Source organism: Triturus cristatus, chromosome 7 (assembly GCF_964204655.1).
Source record: "Triturus cristatus chromosome 7, aTriCri1.1, whole genome shotgun sequence".
Taxonomy (NCBI): domain Eukaryota; kingdom Metazoa; phylum Chordata; class Amphibia; order Caudata; family Salamandridae; genus Triturus; species Triturus cristatus.
The window spans coordinates 290,010,981-290,031,486 of NC_140590.1; the positions used below are offsets into that span (position 1 = coordinate 290,010,981).

General features: G+C 45.1%; 1 protein-coding gene across 8 annotated transcripts in view; it reads right to left on the minus strand.

Moving 5' to 3' along the window:
* Window positions 1-974: 974 nt before the first annotated feature.
* FLT3LG (fms related receptor tyrosine kinase 3 ligand) overlaps window positions 975-20,506 on the minus strand; it is a 786,318-nt gene continuing 766,786 nt past the window's right edge. For 5 of the 8 annotated variants that reach the window (XM_085616318.1, XM_085616321.1, XM_085616323.1 and 2 more), the window contains one exon: window positions 975-3,820. In XM_085616318.1, coding sequence (XP_085472444.1) covers window positions 3,809-3,820 — 12 coding nt within the window. In that variant the 3' untranslated portion in view covers window positions 975-3,808. The remainder of the gene's footprint in view (window positions 3,821-20,506) is intronic. The other 3 variants (XM_085616316.1, XM_085616322.1, XM_085616315.1) reach the window with 3 other exon arrangements.

The following is a 20,506-nucleotide window of genomic DNA, read 5'->3' on the forward strand; positions in this document are numbered from 1 at the left end:
TTCCGTTCTGCCACTGTTTTCTGTAGTAGACGGCACAGTTAAAATATAAAAAATCACCTTAGTGAAGGCTCTATTTTTGTCCCTCCCCCTGACAGATCTGTATAGAACTTGCCTTGCCAAAACCAAAGCAGATGAATACGTTTTGGAACGTGTTGTGCTAGTCTGTCAGTTATGAAGGAAACTTAAAATGCCTCTTAAGTGCAAATTACGACCTTACTGTAACGATACTTTGCCTATTACCGGTTATATCACACAATCATGGCTTATGTAGTTTAGGTCAAAACCTCACTCCATAGGAAATCCTAATTTTGAACTCATAATATTTTGCTTCTCTCTGCACTCTCCAGCACTCTTTGCCAATCTTGGAAGAGACGGTGTTCAGTAGGACTTCTAAGAGTGATCCAAATTTAGCGCAGACAGCTGAAACATTTATAAGTTTATAGGGTGGGTCCCAAAATAAGAAACTTAACACAAATAATATGGGCTTTCTCGTAGGAACTTTTTCCCCACACTTAACCCTGAAACCATCAAATGAATGCTCATCAAAAAGAAAAATGTTGGACTAAAAAGCAATCTACTAATCACGAGTGGAGAAGTATTCCTTTCATCACTTTGTTTTATAATGCAGTGGATACCATAAGTGCAACAGATATTCCAAGATGGTTCTCCTGTTCTCGCTGCTTGATAGTACTCAAGCTAGAGCTCACTGGTGAAGATAAGTTGTCCAAAAGCATTATGACATTGCTTGTATTTCAATGAAGCGGGGACCCAGCAGCTCGGGCTGGACTAATGCTAAGAAATCAGGACCAGGATAGATTTGCATAGGCTTGGCCCTTGTCAGGAGTGCAGAGTGGGTGAAGAACGATGAACTGGAATGAGGTCCATTGTATTCTTAGGCCTGATCAGGAATCTTGCTCATTTCAGCAAATTGTACTATCCTGGCAATGTGTGCCCACACCAGAACACAGCAGCAGTAAACATTTACACTTTATTTTTTTACTATAAAGGAGATTCACATGCCTCTTCATGGATGACCAACTTTTTTCGGACTACTGTTTCTAGGCTGGGGGTAGTTGGAGCTCTCCACCCACCTATAACTTGTACAGACACACTTTTGATGGGGGGAACTAGGCTACCCTCTGGATGAACTTGCCAAGAAATATATTTTTCCTAAGACTTTAAGTCTTAAGCTCAGATTATACATTAGACATGTATGTTTATGCAAGCTTGGTGATAATCTAAGGTAAACCGCTTTATGTGTATGAGTACACCCCTAATAACCATTTATAGAGCACACAATACAAACTGAATTTTTGGTGCTTATGTCAGCATTAGCTCTAACATGGACCGGATATACATCAAAGTTCTGGTCTTATACCTGTCTGATGTTTCTATAAACATCTTTTGAGTTGGTTACACTTAACGTCGACCCCATTCACTCTTAGGTAGTTAATAGGTAGACTAGTGTAGGGATTCAGATCCTGAGGAATGCTTCAAACCTTTAGTTGGCTACACAGGAAGGGAGAAACATGTTGACCTGCATAACTTGAAGGCTTGCAGTTAGATTTCCTGATATTTTAACATTACCCACAGGGCACAAATAAATCTGATTCAGTTAACCATGGAGTAATTTCCATCTACTATTGATACATGGGACTACATTATTGTTTGTCTCATTATACCTAATGGACTTTTGTGGATTGTAGGAATTTCCGCAGCTGTCAACATGAGCAGAGTCTGTATTGGGCTTAGAAGGTACTTTTGCTTCTGATAACACTGTGAATATGTGGGTGAAATGTCATGTGAGCTTACCTAACATTAAGTCAAACCTGACAATAAAGATCTAGTTTAGTACCCATTTTTGAAGTACCCAATTTACTCACCCTGTGGTCTGAATATGAATAAGGAATGGAGAGTGAGCTGGTTGTGAACACGAGGATGGTGGTCAACCTCGTAGAAAATCGTTATCTACACGGCAACTCATCATTCTTAAACCTAGCCTAGATTCTTTTCGCAAGCAATGCGGGGGCTGCAACCTTGCTTAAAGGTTGGGTTTATCATAGCTGTTAACTCACGCAATGCAGAGATAAACAGCATTGCCTCCAATGTGCAGTCACTGACTCACTATCTTTGATTCCCCACACATGAGTCAGTTGGAACAATAGCAAGGGAGATAAGGAGTTAGATGCATGGTCTTGGTAGAAGGTAACAGCCTCAGGATAGAATCAACTAAAATCACGACAATGTAATCATTACTATACTCCTGCATTTTAGACTCAAGGTAGAAGCATCTTTTGTCAGGAGAAAACCTTAATAAAAAATAAGAGCCGAGGCCATGTTGTTGCAAAAGTGTTGAATTTGCAGCGTCCATCTTCAGATACATATATGATGTGGGACTGGGATATGGGACATATAGGCATAAGCACTGAAGTTTCACCATGCACAGCAAATCCCCGTTCTGCAACGCTAGCAGGGCATGTTAAAAGGTTACACATTAGAAGGCAAACCCATAGTGGATCGTTTTAGGCAGGTTTCCTCAGTGGACTGTGCAAAGTAGGTGCCAGGAATAATTATGATCCGCAGTAATTTTGTTTGCAAACAATTATGTTCGTCATCTGTAAGGTAACCCATTTTGAAGCAAGTTTTTCTTCTTATGAACTGGTTCATTCCCGAAAGGGTAGAGGGTCCATAAATAACAAAATGACTGGAGTAAATTCCACGGTGTTCTCGACCTTTTCTATGGCTTTTATTGGGATCTGTAGTTCTAATACTGGAGGTGTGAAATATGAAAATTTTAAGATAAGCCAGACATTCATAAAACAGACTATCAACCGAAACGAAGTCTGAATTGTTAGGCCTGGCATGTGAATTAAGATCAACAGTCACAGCCAGAGGATTTCTGAGGGCCATAAGATGAATTTAAATTTCCTCTACAAATTGCTGCGGCTTACTTTTCTTTTTCAAATATTGTGAAGACAGACTGTTCAGGAATGTAAAACAGGATGACAGAGTGAATGAACAAGCGCAACGGTGCCGTTGGAAAGAATGATTATTGCCACATCATTAGAGAACACGTTTGTTGAAGAGTTTGAAGAAAATGACTGCTGGCTGCATGCACCGAAAAAAAAAATCACTCTCATCTTTGTCCCACTCCCTCCACGGCATGGCCATCGTTCTGAACCAGGAAAGGTCACGAGCTTCACTGATTTTGACTGGAACACGCGGCACTTCGAAACATTGCTCTTATCCATAGCTCAAACTATCGCCATCGAACAACGTTAATAAAGGTGAGTTTTACTGTCCCATCGCAAGCAGTAAATGAACGGTGTGCCAGCGGTCTGCAGTAATTAAAGGAAACACTTCCACTTAAACCGACCCCAGCAAGCCCTACTAAAAATCGATGAACTGGGCTTTGCATTGTATCAGCTAAACACAGCCCAGGGCTTGAATTTGGTAGCTGCTGCGCGGGCTTCTAAACTGACTTCCAAAATACTGCTGTAAACATTCCTGTTTCCTTTTTCGTGCTCTCATATTCGTGCCAATAGGCTTCGTTGCGATAACCAACCTCGCCTTCTCCACATAGGGCCCACGCCTCGAAGGGAGTGTAGGTTCTGCCACCACTGCTTGGTAGTTGGTACACGTGTCAAGTAAGCTCAAAGTAGCGCCAAGTGAGCCAGAGTTTAGGCGCTGGTTGCTGTGCGGCAGCGGGTTCGGAGAGGCAGCCGCTGTCCTTCCGTGGAAGACTTGCTTTCTTCCTCGGTCTCCAGGCTTATACGTCAGGCGCAACGGTAGGTTCTGAGGGGGCGTCTTAACTAAGATGCTGTGGAGATTCAAAGAAAACAAAACTGTCAGATAATGAAGAGTAATAAAACAAGCCTTATGACTAGCTTTAGACTAGTATTTAAAACGCCAGTCGTTTGGCTATAGAATACTGCAAAGGTTTTACCAAGCCTCGTTAACATTCATGCTGCAGGTATGACGTGCACAGCAGCAATGCAAGCATCTTCGTACATAAAACTGGCACAGCTAGGCAGTAGCAGGGAAGACGTCCCCTATACAGGAACGGAATAGGTATAGAGCAGGCAATAGTACATATTTTCTCTAACACACGGAAAATATACAGCCTGGGCATAGCAATGCACACATCCAGAAATTGTATGGCACAGAGAGCAATATTGCAAGCGTAACACGCACATACAGTTGTGCACACACCTTAGCAGAGAGGCGAAATATTAATCTACAAAGTCAATGTTACTCCTCGAAAAAAAATATTAAGGGGCATATTATCAAAGTCCGGCGTTAAAATTATCGCCGCTTTATCGGCAGAAAACTGCTGCTAAAGCGGCGATAATCGGCTTGATAATATGCCCTTGAGAATGCCAATAGAAGCCCATGTTGACACCAGAACATGGGCTTCTATGGGAATTCTCACGGGCATATTATCATGCCCATTATCGCCGCTTTAGCGGTAGTTTTCAGCCGCTAAAGCGGCGATAATTTTAACGCTGTACCTTGATAATATGCCCCTAAGTGTTTTGCCCAGTAGCCACAGTCACTATTTCGTAGAAGGTCATAATTAGTCTAGACCTTTATTAGAACTGTGTGGTTTCAATTAAATCAGAGGCAGGAAAAGACCTAGCAGAGCACCCCAAATGATGGGCATACCCCCACTTTTTAGCTAGAATTTATTGCTGTTTTTTGGACTCTGCACAGTGCTGTACAGCACCCAGTGAATGTGTTTGGACCCTGAAAAACAAGTCAAAGTGGTATACACCTAATTGGCATAGTAAACATACCCATTAATCCCTAGTCTATGCTACAAAGGGTATCTACGGGCGTAAGTTAAATGTCACTGATAGACTGCAGCACCCATGGTGCCACTCACTACATTGACAGTTCAAACACGATTGCAAGCCTACCATTGTAGCCTGGCTTAAGCAGTTTTTTTTTTGTTTGTTTTTTTTTAAAAACCTTTATTTGACACAGCAGTTATGTACAGTCATGGGCCTACAACCTCCGAGGCCGGCCGCTAGTGTGCAAAAAGGAAAATCATTACAGTGAGCAAATGAGCAACCTGCACGGGGGGGCAGCTAATCTGCCCACAACTGGACTCCATACAACAAGAAGGTTTTGAATTAACATTTTATAAAAAAAAAAACAACCAAGCAAAACTAAAACCAGGCATGAAAACTATATAAGAAGGGACTTGCTCTCCCAGGGGAGGGGGGGGGGGCAGCCGCCTCTCAGCGGCACTATCAGGAAAAGCTAGTATTAGGCGAGGCGGGAGGGGGGACAGGGGAGCACACATGCACCGATTACAGGGAGAAACAGGAATATCCGAGCTAAGGGGACAGGGCCACATCGGAGGCGATCACCAGGGGGGGCGTGCATATATCACCACGGTAAGAGTTCCACGGACCCCACATCTTATTCCATTTTTTGGGTTTGCCTCTAGCAACATATACGGTTTTCTCCCGGAACATGCACCAGTCCATGTTTTCCCTCCACTTCGACACCGTAGGAGACCTACCCGAGCCCCACAGCTGCGCGATGTCTCTTTTGGCTATCATATTACCCAGAGTCACCCAGCGCTCCTGGGCCGCGTCACAATCAGTCGGTTCCCACACATTCAACACACAGCGCCGCGCCTCCGGGAGTAGGGCCACACCAGTGACCTCCTCCATTACTGCATGCACCCTAGTCCAGAACCGGACAACCACTGGGCATTCCCACAAAATATGCAGAAAAGTACCAAGCAGGCCACAGCCACGCCTACATAAACCATCACTCGAATATCCCAAGCGAAGCAAGCGGGGACCGGTAACATAGACCCCGTGTAGTATCTTTAACTGCACAAATCTGAGGCGAGCGGGTATGGCCACCTCTCTCGGCGAGGCTACAGCCGCGACCCAGTCCTCGTCATCCAGTTCTAGGCCATCAGCGATCCATGCTTCTCGCAGGCGGGTGAGGAGGTCAGCGCGAGTATTAATCATTTTTTTATAGATCAGGGAAATGGTGCTGTCCGGCAAGTAACCATCAAGTATGCGGTCTTCCAAAGGGGAGGCCTCAGGGATATCAGCCGGGTTTGGAAAGGCAGAAAGCAGGGCGTGGCGGATCTGCGCGTAACAAAAGAATTCCCTGTCGCTCAGGCTATATTCGGCCCGAAGGACATCGAACGTTTTAAAAGCGCCCTTCGCCCACAGATCCCCAACGCGGCTAATACCAATCGTGTCCCACTTCTCAAATCCCTTAGTGCGCCACAGCCCGCCCAACTCTTCAGAAGCATACAGCGGAGTCGCCCGGGTCAGGCGACCCTTCCAGCCTATAGCAGCAGTGGCGCCATGCCACGCGCGTACAGCATTGTTCGTGGGGCCCGTGAGTTTAGCGCGTCCCTTCTTGGAATAAAGCATTCGATTGAAATCCCCACCCGGCAACAGTAGCTTATCCATCTCATACGCGGGGTTCAAGGCCGGGCCATACGTCCCATGGTTCACTGCCACCAGCTGGGACGCCCAGTAATACCGTCTGATATCAGGAAGAGCTATGCCACCATCGTACCATGGAAGAGTCAGCTTAGCAAGAGCGATGCGTGATCTCCCATCCCACACCAGCTGTCGCTGCAGGCTTTCCACCTGCCGAAAACATCGTGCAGGCACCACATCCCGCGTATTCTGTAGGGCGTACAAAAAACGTGGCAGAGACATCATTTTAAATAAGGCCGCCCTGCCCAGCGGCGATAACGGAAGCCGCCGCCACCGGACCACGTCCGCCCGAAGCCGGTGAAGCGGCGGCAGCAGGTTCAGAGAGTAACGATCCGCTGAACTCAGGGAGACGTGGATGCCTAAATATTTGAATCCAGCCTGAGCGATTTGAATTGGACAGCCGCGAGGGAGAAGAGGGGGGTCGCCAACCAACACATATACACAGGACTTAGCCCAATTAATAACAAGCCCAGAATTGCGGCCGAAGGAGGTCAAAACGTCAAACATCACCAGCAATGATTTCCGCGGCGAGGTGAGGTAGAGTAAAATGTCATCAGCGTATAGTGACACACGGTCCTCAAACGTCGGAGTCCACCGGATACCCGCCATAGAGGGTTCCCACCTTAGCCATGCCGCCAGGGGTTCGAGCGCAAGAGCAAAAAGAAGCGGGGACAAGGGGCAACCCTGACGGGTGCCCCTCCCGAGCACAAAGGGGGCAGACACCCTACCATTCACCACCACCTGCGCCAGCGGCTCCACATACAACAGTTTCACCCATTTAATGAATCCGGGTCCAAAACCAAACTTAGCCAGTACTGCCCAAAGATACGACCATTCCAGCGTATCGAACGCCATTGTGGCGTCCAAAGACGCCAAAACGGTGGGCTCCTGGATACAGTCGACTCTTGCGAGAACCCCATGTAAGCGCCGCAGGTTCAGCGCGGTGTTGCGATGCGGAATAAAACCAGACTGATCCGGATGAACCAGGTCGCCAATTACAGTAACCAGTCGATTTGCCAGGACCTTCGCAAGAATTTTGGGTTCAGCATTCAGGAGTGAGATAGGCCTATAAGACGCACAACCGTCTCGTGGCTTCCCCTCTTTGTGGAGAACCACAATCGTTGCAAGCCGTTGGTCCAGCGAAAGGGAGCCCACCTTAAGCGATGCATTAAACATCTCACGGAGATGAGGCGCCAGCGTCTCCGGACGAAGCTTGTATAACTCGATCGGCAGACCATTCGGGCCCAAAGCCTTCCCGGAGCGGAGTGTGCGAATCGCCAGTGCTATCTCATCATTCGTCAATGCCGCATCCATCAAATCTCTGTCGGAGACGGAGAGGCATGGCAACGTAATATCTCGTAACAATTGACGAGAGTCATCCTCCGGCCTATCCGAAACCGACGTATAGACGTCACGCAGATGATCTGCAAAACAAGTCACTATCTCTCCGGGATCCGTGATACTCACACCGTCAGCACGCACAATCACCGGAACCACTCGATTCACTCTTTCGCTTTTTTCCAGCCACGCAATCAATTTTCCAGCCTTGTCACCCACATCATACAAGCGCCCCTGCTGTTCCCGACTAGCAAGCTTCGCAGCATTCGTAACCAGCGCCCTATAGTCCGACTGCTTAAGGCTAAGGGCGTGAAGTTTCTCCCTCGTGACTCCCCGCCCAAGATCCCCTTCCATACTAGTTATGTCAGACTCTAGGTGCACTACCTCTTCGTTTTTGCGCTTTTTAGCAAGGGAGATCAGGGATAGCGCCTGCCCACGGATCACCACCTTGAAGGCCTCCCACAATGTCAAAGCTGACGCGACGGAACCCTGGTTTTCCGTGAAAAACCGGTCCAGGGACTTCACCAGTTGGGCACGAACTGTGGGGTCACGGAGATACCAGGGGTTAATCGGTGCCACCCTCCCCCCAGCCCCCAAGGCAATATCCAAGTGGAGCAGCACCGGGGAATGATCCGAGATGCCACGAGCAAGATGTTTAACTTCCCCAATCATTGGGGCTTGGGCGGCCGGCATCAGTACATAGTCCAATCTAGACAGGGAGCCGTGGGCCCCGGAGTGAAACGTAAACTGAGCCAGCCCCGGGTGCATCGTTCTCCAACAGTCAACCAGTCCCATAGTGTCAATAAAACCACCTAACCACAAGAGTGCGCCCCAGGGAGGTCTCTGGGCGGGTGTCGATCCTCTCTACCAGACACAACAGAGTTAAAATCCCCACCAACCAGCAACAGGCCCTCAGGGAGCCCAAGCAAAAGACCTCCCAGATCAGCAAAGGTAGTAGTCTGCAACCCAGGGGGGACGTAAACTGAAACCAAACATAAGGTTCTACCCTCCCACCGGCCAACCAGCCCTACGTAACGCCCCCGGTCATCGTGCTTCACCTCATTAATTTCCAGCGGGAGAGAGGCTCGGATCATAATGCCTACCCCTCTGGACCCAGTGGTAAAGCCGGAATGGGCCACCAAACGGTAGCCCCGTCTATTCAATGCCTGACAGGAGTTGCCCACCAAATGCGTCTCTTGCAAGAAGACGATGTCAGGAGAGAGACGCTTCAGATATTGTAGCACCACCCCTCGCTTCACACGATCCCCCAAGCCATTGACATTCCATGTTAAAATATGCAACCCCCTACCCCCCATCCCAACCACAGCAATCGTCCCACCCACTACGAGAGCAAAAAACAGAACATCGATCGCCTGGTGTAAAACTAACCTGAAACAACAACAACACCCCCACCACCACCCCCCCAACTCCCATAACACACACCCCCACCCTGCACCCCTGCACTAGAACATCTAGCCACCCTAACTCGCAGTGTGCCTGTCGCCCCGACATAAACCTAAACTACGAAAAGAAAGAAAACTCCCCCGGAGGAGGAAGAGTCTCACCAGATACCCCGCAGCCCCCCAACACAAGGAAGGGCAATGCAGTCCCATGTGCTAGGTCACCCCTGACCAAAGTCTGAGTTCAACACGCGACTAGCCAGGAACAATAGTTCAGTAGTTCACGGGTGCTCCGCCGAGCCACCCCCGTCGTCCTCGGTCCGCTCATCTCCCCCGCGCCGATGATGCAATATATGAAGCCATTCCTCCACCGCATCAGGCCGGTCGAAGAAGTGGGTTTGGTCCTCCAGTTCAACACGAAGCTTAGCCAGGAAAAGCATGGCGTACTTCAGGCCCATGTCTTTTAAACGCCGTTTCACAGTCAGAAACCCCATGCGCTGTTTTTGGACTGTCTGAGTAAAGTCAGGATAAAAGCTAACGTCCACGTTCTCGTACTTCAGCGGGCCATTTACACGGGAGGTCTGTAGGATGGCATCGCGGTCCCTAAAGTTAAAGATCCTGGCGATGATGGGACGCGGTGGGGCCCCCGGCTTCGGTCGACCCCCCGGGACTCTGTGGGCCCGCTCCACCATGAAGTATTTGCTGAGGCTCTTCGGCACGAGGTGATTCAGGATCAATTCCTCCACAAAAAGATCCTCCGACCCATCCTCCGACCTCTCTGGCACACCTACAATGCGCACGTTGTTTCGTCGTGCCCGGCCTTCAAAATCCTCCAACCGCTTGACCGAGAGGTCGGTGAGGGCCCTCAGACTGTGAAGCTCCGTCTGCAGGTCAGTAACATCTTTCGTGAGGCCCGAGGTCGTGAGAGCAAGTGAATTGACCCTGTCGCTGGTTTTCGAAAGGTCCGCTCTGAGTAGGTTAACATCAATTGACACGGTGTCCAGCTTGTGGGCCAGAGAGTCAAACCGCTGGCCAACCAATTCTTTCATGGCGTCGATGGCACCCATGACATCGTTAAGTGTCAGCTCCGCCGAGGATGACGGTCCCTCTCGAGCCCCCTCTGCGGGCCCACTCGGACCAGGAGACCCCTTCTGATGGGCATACCGATCCATGTTATTCGTCTGCACATAGCCACCTCTCCGGGTAGCCTTGGGCCTTAGCTTGTCCCCGTCTATTCGGGCCGTGTGTTGCAGTGGTTCCCTGGGGGGGCACACCGCAATCAGTGGTAGACAGCTCCCGCTACCGAACTCGCCCGCCGGCCTCCGGGCTGCTCAGATGTGGAGCCTTCACAGGCACACGCTCTCCACGTCACTGAGGAGAGTCAAAAGCGAAAGTGAAACCCGGGGTGCACGGGTCAGCCTGACGCTCCGGATCCGTTGTTGTTCAATTGGGACACGGGGATGATGCCAACCCGAGCCCGGGGCAGCGCCGCGGAGCAGGCCTCTTTCCCAAAGACCGAAGAATTAAAGTTCCCAGAGTCCGATTTGAGTTTTGAGAACAGGGGTGTCCTCAGCGTAGGTTCACCCGTAGTATTCCTTCAAAAGATCAGGATGAAATCCAGGATAATCGTGGGAGGCTGCGTGAGTCTCGGGAGCCCTGTGCCTACGCGTCCATCATGGTTGCGCGCCTGGCTTAAGCAGTTTTAAACAGAAAATTCGACCTATGAAAAGAATTCCCTTTGACAGGCCAAAACTTTCCTTTTAAATATTAATGTCACCCCAAAAAAGGCCTTATTGCCCATAGGGCACGGTATATAAAAGTAGAATGTGTAAAAGTTTAATGTTAAATATTTCCTAAGAGGGAGAATGCTCCAAAAACTATTTTCACAGTAGCAGACCTGGCTGTTCCATCTGAAAACACTGGGGTACCGTGTTACATTTTATAATGCTAATTTCAGTTCGGAAACAGCTTGAAATATAATTCACAGACTCTTCAGAGTTATTCTAAATCAAATTTAATGGTAAAATCAAATTTTTAATAACTATTTAAAGTTATCCTTTCCCTCCCTAAAGCCTCTGAAGGCCCTTTGCATGACCTTGAATTGTCACATGGCAGCTAAATAGCTCCCTTTAGGAAGTGTGAAAACTGCTCACATAGCAAGATAAAGTCCTTGGTTGTGGGCAGGGGGTTCTGTTCTGTAGCAAGATACCCAGGTTGTTGATTAACTACAAGGAGGCCTACAGTGTCACAGGCAAATGTTAGCAAATACCTGAGCAATGCCCTTCTTTGTACCCCCTGTCAAGCAGGCACCAATCCCAGTGGGAGAGGGGCTGCTCCCAGAACTAGTTTAATTGGGGCCGATTCACAGAACTAATCTGAGATCAAATCCTAAACTTACTACTTTTGGTATTCACAGAAGGCATTTAGTAGTGCTGGAGCAGAGTTTTCAGTTTGAAAATTCTGGGGCTTTTGAAGCTCTGGCATGTCTATTCGTTGTACTAAAGTAATAATAATTAATAATTAATTATTTGTCTTGTGCAAGTGCGTTTATATTAATCAATCCGTTTGTTTTAACAAGAAAGAGTTACACGTGAATGTGCTTAAATGTGCTGACTGATAATAACGCGTGTGTTAAATGCGTTTTCATGTTTAAATGTTGCTATGTGCTGTTTATTTTTGAGCACAAAACGCTATTGAATTAATGCTTTTCTAAGTTGCAAATGCTAGATAAATGCATACACATAAGGGTATTAGTGGGGTTAACACTGTTTAATCACTATGCTGTAGTAACGTTGTTTTTATTTCTTTTAATTGAGATGGTCTATTGTGGCCTATGGAGGCCTAGTACATGATGGCTGATTTTGTGAGCCTGGCCTCGAGTGAATATGTGAAAACTGAGACGAGGGAGACCCCTGCTGGAAATGGTTTTGAAGCTAACTGACCATGGTCCTTGTCGAGAATCTTTCCATGAGGACAGCAGCAGTTTTTGGGAGTTCTCCAAGAGAAGTGAAAGTGCCCTTGGCAGTCTTGAAAAACAAAGGAGCCTTAGAGGGAAACTCTGAACTGTGGCTCGATAGCCGAGGAGAAGCCGGATTAATGTGATACATGTTTTATTTTCTTGATTCCTGTTCCGTAGTTTTCGCTATGTGTATTTTTCCTGAGCGGAGATTCATAAATGTAGCAATGTTACATCCTTTCCTTCTCGCTCTGCTCAGCAAGTCCGGTGGACATTATGATTTTTCCTATGTTCCAATGTATCTTTCCTTTGTTCAATTTATTATAAAAACTGTTAGCTTAGAGAGGGTTCTCCCCACCCATTTTGCCACTTGCCATTTTGCCTTTGCTGCGTGATGAACTTGCGTTGCTGAGGATTGATGCTGAAGGGACTTCGTCTTGAGAGACATTTACCGAGAGACTTGTCCTGACCCGTTCTGACATTTAGCTAGAATAGGTAACTATGAGAAATGATTTACTCTGATTGAATTTCTTTGACTAATTTTAGATAAAGCAATATAATTTTAAACATGGTGTTGGATATTCATTTTTGTCAATTATTGGGTTTGCGTTATTGATTATTGTTATACATATTGTATAGATTAAGCTTAGAGACAGTCACAAAACCAGGTCTTATCGGCCTCGATATAGATGCAGGGTGTTTAGGAGTGTTTTCTTTCCACAGGTTTATTGCTAGTAGAGTATTTGAGCGTATGTTAGTGAAATGGGCCCTAGCGTATGATGTATGCATGTGCGTGTAACTGTGAGATTATTCTATCCGTGGTAGTGGGAATATTATATACACCCTGATCTCTATCAATTTCCTGGTAGCAGAGATTGATGGTTTTGATGATTGTCTTGATTAGATAAGATTGTTTATTGATTATTGATTATTGGTTCATGTTGGTATATGTACTAATACTATATGTTGGAGTCGTAATGTTGAGTTATATGTAGTGCTTCTGGAACTTGGAAGCTGTAGCAGTTCCGTAGTAGGGCAGAGGGAAGTATATGCTGCTCTCGGGAAAGACGGAATTGTAAGGAATAACGTGTGACAATTGAAGTTGCGCGTCACATTGTCTGGGTTCGGAATCAGTGACATCGTCGTATGTTACTATTAGATATTTCTGGTATATAAGGAGTGTGAATGATAGTGAAGGTTATCTGTGAAACTCTGGTCTTAAGTCCCAGGGATCTGTAAGGATTTCCGTTAAAGCTTATCGCGGGAGGAGTAATAGGTATTCTCTGAGCTTATTTGAAGAACTGGGCAAAGAAAGCTTGCTTAGTTAATGTGTGTTATAATTCTGTAGTGGAGCAGATTGTCTGTTCTCGGGAAGCAGGATTCTGTGCGTATGTACTATATTTCCTTTGTATGATTGAGCGTGAGTGTTTGTACATTTAGTTGATTGTAAGACTCTTTGGACAAGTCCTAGAGGAAACAGTTAATGAATGTATGTTAGTAGGGCAGAGTAGAAGAAGTGCTACTGTGTCAATGAAAGGTTTCTTATGAAATAGACTCTTTTACTATTCTGTGGTTAGCGAAGCAGACAATGGAGATGTTTTTATGTTGTAACTAATAGATTTTGTAGAAATTTTGACACGAAGTCTACTGAAAAGATTTTGTAAAGGAGGGGTAGACGAGTGACAGAAGACAGAGACAAACTGCAGCGACTGTTGACGTCAGAAAGACCGCGCTCTGATTGGATGGTAGATCAGAATAGTGCTCGCGCTAGGATTGGTGGGTTAGTGTGAGCCGCGCAAGGATTGGAAGAGCTATTTAGTGACGTAAACGTTCCAGGATTGGTGCGTTAGTGTGAGTCGCGCTGCAATTGGTTGAAAATTCGTATTGTATATTTATAATACGGAAAGAGTAGAGAGTTCTTTGTAAACGCTAAAATGTATTATCAAGAAGAGAAGAAGAAAAAAACATTTTTTGGTAGAGTTAAAAAGTGGTTTAGCAAGGATAAAGATGTTAAAACAAGAGAGGGTGAGTTGTTACCTCCACCGAAAACACCTGCATCCTTCATGGCTGCGAGACATGGGTTTCATACTTGTATATGGTTGGAGAATTGGGTTAGGTATACTAAGGAAGATGGTGTTCTAGCATTTCCAGAACATGGTTCATTTAATCTGGCCGTGTTGAGAAATTTACGGGAAAAGATGTTATGTCTTGACCCGAAGCCGAGACCTACATAGTTCGAGGCTTTAGTGGAATGGGAAGAAGAAGTACATGAGAGAGAGAAACAAAGATCAGGAGGGTACTATAGGTACATGTTTGGGAGGAGACATGATCGTGAAACTCATCATGATCGAATGAAAAGGTGGTGAGATGTTAGTATGTCAGAGGGATTATATCCGATGAGAACAGTTGAAGGAGGAGCAGAAAGGGTTCCTGAGTCAGAAATAAGAAGATATGGAGTTAATGAGTATGAGGATGAGGTCTTGAATGACATGATTTACAAAAGACCACCTCCATATAGACCAGAACCGGACAAAAGTACACCAGTTGTTTCTCCGATAAGAGATACAGTTTGTGTTAGTGAGACGGAAAATGAGACACCTGAAGTGAGAAGTGATCATTACCTTGATAAGAATGCCAGACAATTAGCCAGAACTACAACAGAGTTGACTGAGAAGATTAGGGAGTTAACGAAAAATCTAGAAGCTGTTACGGTGCCTGTAACAATAGGTCCAGTTATGCCTGTGTTTGACAAACAGAGAGCAGGTGAGAATGGACTGGTGATTCCATATGTTGGGAATAATCTGGCAAATTCAGTTGGTCCTTCAGGAGATTCAGGCAAAAGAGCAGAAAGAAATGACCTGAGACAATCAAGACATGACACATGTAGTGAAATATTGGATGCTAGTGAAGCTAGTTGTTCAGGGATGCCGATTTTAGAACCGCAAAAGAGAGTGGTTCCAGTGAGAAAAACTGCTGAAATAACAGTTGATGTTTTGAACGATTGGATGAAGGTTCTACAGAAAAAGGATAAAGATTCACAAGTAATTGATGTAGCTAAGTTACGTGTAGAACTAGAAGAGCTTGTCACAGGAACAGTTCCAACAGAGATTCTGAAGAGTCATCATGATGGTGAACTAATGTTTATGTGCAAGAGTGTTACCTGGAGAGCAAGGAATACACATGACAGGCTAAGAGCAATAGCAAATGAACAGAGAGTTGACATTGATAAAGTGAAAGCTTTACAGAGAACTTACAGGATGGATTTTACAGAGAAGGACATTGAAAATTTGAATGCTACTGGTAGAACAGGACAGATTAAGGAAATGGTAGCATTATTGCGAAGATGGGGTGATGTTGAAAAGTGGAAGGATAGGTGGTATAAGAAAAGAGATGAGACTGAAGATAGAACAACTTATTCAGCATTTCCAGTGAGAGAAAAGGAGAAACCAGTGGATAATTATCCTATGAGAGAAATACCTGGAGGAGGATATGTACATGTTCCATGGACCAGACAGGATATTTTATCATTTACGAATGATTTCCCTCGATTGAGAGAAAAGCCCGTCGAGTGGTATAGGCAGGTAGATAGGTTTGTGAAATTATCAAAAGTGCTGTGGGTTGACCTGAATAGTCTGTTTGATATAATTGTTCCAGCAGACTTGTGGACTGAGTGTAAAATAGTTGTGAGTTGGCCTACTGAGGAATATCCAAGAGACCAAAGAACAGGGGCACCGGATCCAGAGGTAATGAGAAAGTATGATCAGGTGATGGTATACCTGAAGAGTAAAGTACCTGCAAAAGAGACAGACTGGGTAAAGATAGATCGAACACAACAGGAAGCGAAAGAATCAGTTCATGCTTTTTACGAGAGGTTGATACTGGCATTTAAACAATTCAGTGGAGATGAACACCTGGGTGACAAAGATTTGAGTCACTTTGTATACAGATTTGTATATGGCCTTAGACCTGAAATTGGTGAGAGAATTCGTGAGCACACAGTGGATTGGCAGAGTAAAAAAGTAGATGAGATCCTGAGACATGCAAAATACTTCAGTGATGAAATTGAAGCAAAACAAAGAAAGCTGAAAGAGAAAGCAATGTGGGCACAAGTGAAAATTGCAGTAAAAGAGGGAATCACATATCCTAACATTCCTCAATACAAAATGACACCAGAAATAATTGAAGGGATAACTCCTATAATTGAGAAAATGATTCAGCAAGGAGTCCTGAGAGAACTACTGAGTAGTCCGTGTAATTCACCGATAATGGGACTAAAAAAGCCCAATGGGAAATTTAGGATCGTACAGGATTTGAGAAAAGTTAATCAAATTGTGGTGGCATGTTGTCCTATTGTGCCAAATCCATCAGTGATTCTGTATCAAATTCCACATGATGCTGAGTGGTATACAGTGATTGATTTGTGTCATGCGTTCTTTTCAATTCCATTGCATCATGATAGCCAGCCGATTTTTGCATTTAGGTTTGGCCAGCGTATCTTAGCATGGTGTCGAATCCCACAGGGGTATACGGAGAGTCCTTCGATATTCAATCAGTTATTGAAGAAATCGTTGGAAAGTTTGATCATGCCCGAAAGTTCAGTGCTAGTGCAGTACATTGATGACCTACTGGTGGCATCAAAGACACGTGAAGCTTGTGAAGTAGATACCATAGCTTTACTGAATCATCTGGCAGATGGAGGGTTAAAGGTATCTCCAGCCAAATTACAATTTTGCAAGAAAGAGGTGCATTATCTTGGACACAATATTGAAAAGGGTCTGAGAAAAGTGACTACTGACAGGATCAGAATAATCAGAGAAATGAAAGCTCCAAAGACCCAGAGAGAAGTGAGAATGTTCCTGGGTATGGTGGGTTATTGTCGTCAGTGGATAATTAATTTTTCCCTGATAGCAAAGCCACTGATTAAACTGACAAAAAGTGAAATGACGGATCCATTGGATCTGGATGCAGAACAAATGGCAGCATTTGAAGAGCTCAAAAGTAAAATGTGTGAGGCTCCAGCTTTGGGTATGCCTGATTATGAGAAAGAATTTGAGCTGTACTGCAGTGAAAGAAATGGATGTGCACTTTCAGTGTTAATTCAGAAACATGGATTACTGAGAAGGCCTATTGCGTACTTCTCATCGACACTTGACCCTGTAGCTGTGGGTTTACCAGGTTGTCTGAAATCTGTGGCTGCAACATGCAGGAGTCTGGAACAGAGTGAAGGAATCATAATGGGATATCCTGTAAGGGTATTCGTACCTCACAATGTGGCAATTCTTTTGACAAGAAGCAGAACTCAGTACATGTCACATAGTCGATTGACTAAGTACGAAAAAGTGATTCTGGGAGCATCAAATGTGACTCTCGAGAGATGTGTGAATGTGAATCCAGCGACGCTTTTGCCAGACATTGAAAATGTGGGTGTGAAAATGGAAGATGATCATGATTGTTTGGATGTGGTTGAGTACTGTACAAAACCGAGACCAGACATAAGGGATTTACCCTTGAATGAGAGTGATCATGTGTTGTTTGTGGATGGATCATGTTTGAGAAATGATGATGGTGTGCTATGTGCAGCATATGCGGTATGCAAAGTTTCAGAGGTCATGGAAGCATCACCATTGAAAGGAGTGAAATCTGCGCAAGTTGCTGAATTGATAGCATTGACAAAGGCTTGCGAAATTGGGAAAGATTTGAGGACGACTGTGTTGACTGATAGTCAGTATGGATTTGGAGTGGTGCATGACTTTGGCCAACTTTGGCTACAAAGAGGTTTCTTGACATCGAGTGGAACTCCAATAAAGAATGCTGAAATGATTGGTAAATTGCTTGAGGCGATACAGCTGCCTAAGGAGTTAGCAGTTGTAAAATGTGCTGCCCATGGTCCAGGGGAGGATTTTATAACGGTTGGAAACAGATATGCCAACGATGTTGCGCAATACTGTGCCAAAACGAATCAGTCCATTAACAGGGACAGAGAAAGAGAAATGTCTTTTCTATCTGTGATGTTTACTAATGTCCTAGAGACCTGGGATGAAGTGAAACAGTTGCAAGATGAGGCAGGAGAGGAAGAGAAAAAAGATTGGATTAAGGCAGGATGTGCTCCAAGAGAAACAGACCATGTTTGGGTCTACAGAGATGGCAGACCAGTGATGCCTAATTCCATCTTGTCGTCAATGGCAAGGATGTATCATGGCCAGGGACATTTGGGGAGGGACGCAATGGTTAGGTCGTTCAAGCAGACCTGGTACAATGCAAAGTTCAGGACAATTGCAGAAAGCATCTCTCAGAGGTGTTTGGTATGTCAGCAATTTAACACTGGGAAAAAGACAGTGGTGAGTCTGGGAACAATAGGCAGAGAAGGAGGTCCTTTTACAAGAATGCAGATTGATTTCATTGAAATGCCCCAAGTAAACAGACTGAGGTATGTTCTAGTGGTAGTCTGTTTGTTTTCAAGGTGGGTGGAAGCTTACCCGACTAGAAGAAATGATGGATTAACAGTGGCAAAGTTACTGTTAAGGGAGTTGATTCCTAGGTACGGGTTTCCAGTAACAGTTGAGTCTGATAGGGGTAGACATTTTCAAAATGAGCTCATGGGTTTGATTTGTGAAGCATTGAAAATACAGCAGAAGCTACATTGTGCATACCGACCAGAGGCTTTTGGTGTGGTTGAACAGATTAATGGCACAATCAAGAATAGGATTGGAAAGATGTGCTTAGCCACTGGCATGAAATGGCCAGATGTTTTGCCTCTAGTTCTGATGACAATGAGATCTACTCCAGATAGAACTACTGGTTTGAGTCCGCACGAGATAATCATGGGACGTGCTATGCGCCATGCATTCGTGCCTGTCAATAAGTTGGTGACAATAACTGATGACATGATTTTGGATTACTGTAAAGGCCTGGCTGACGCAGTTCATTCTGTGTTTCACCAGGTTGGAGAAGAAGCTACCACACTTGAGAAGAAGCAAGCCCATGATCTGAGTCCAGGAGACTGGGTGAGGATAAAAGTTCACAGGAGAAGAAATTGCTTGATTCCAAGGTGGGGAAGGCCAAGACAAGTTATTCTGACTACGACGACTGCAGTAAAGTGTGCTGGAGTGAAGCACTGGGTACATGCAAGTCATACTCTGAGAGTTCCAAACCCAAAAGAAGGGACTGGTAAAGAGTATTTTGAAGAGTCAGATTCCAGCGATGATGAAGATACAGAATCAGTGGGGAAAGAAGTAGGAAGAGCTTCGAATGAACCACTGCGAGTATCAGAGAAGAGATCAAATTCTGTAAGAGAGCCTGAAGTTTCAAACAGCAGTGAAGGAAAAAGAAAAGAAAAGAGAAATCACACAGAGATTACTCCTGAATCAGAAGAGGAGGAGATTGAAGAACCACTTGAGATTATACTTGAAGAAGTAGGGTCAGAAAAAGATAGAGAGGGACAGATTGCGGAAGACCCCCGAGGAGGTGTAGGGAACATTCTTGATGAGTCAGGTGAAGGGACAAGTAGACAGCAAGAAGATTGCGTGTCGGAGACCCGAGGAGGGACAGGAGTAGGGAAGTCTCAAACAGTGGTGAAAAAATCTGTGGAGAAGAAGAAAGCTGCTGGAAAACGGAAACAAGAGGCACTTGAAACAGATGATGAGGATGAAGAAACAGAGGGTCGAGTTCTGAGAAAGAGAACTTGGATTGGAGAAAGAAGTAACAAAGAAATAAAGCCGAAAAAGGTGTTAAGAGGAGACCGTTGGCCTAACAACAGAGTTAAGAGGCTGAGATACAAAGTGATAAGAGCAAATACATCGAAAGCTGAACAAGTGAATGAAGTTTCGAGTCAAAGTTCAAAAGCTGAAGGAGAAGAATCAAAGGAGTCAAACGAACCAGTGGAAATAAAAAGAGTAAGAAGACCCAACTAAAAAAAAAAGATCACCGGAATGGTCTTATGTGGCACTGTCTGAAGAAGAAAAAGAAGAAGCAGTGACTCGAGATAATCCGGAAGAGATCTTGAGAGAAGTGGTTGAGGAAGATACTGGTGAAATTCTGAAAGTACTCTTGACTGACATTGGAGAAGAGTCGAGTACTGAGGATTTTGATGTTGGAGATCTGATACAATTTGATGTTGAAGAAATTGAAGTGAAGAATGACAAGTATCCAAACTGAGTGAAAGAAGGATTCACTTGGATCAAGTGAACGAAGAGATCATTTGGATAAACTGAAAGCTGAAGAATTACTGAAGAATTGAAGAAGTTCAAACAGTAGTGGAGTAGTAGAGGCTAAACTAAAATGGCTAACATAGAGGATAATAGAAATAGATGTGCCTTCTTTAAGAGGTGGTG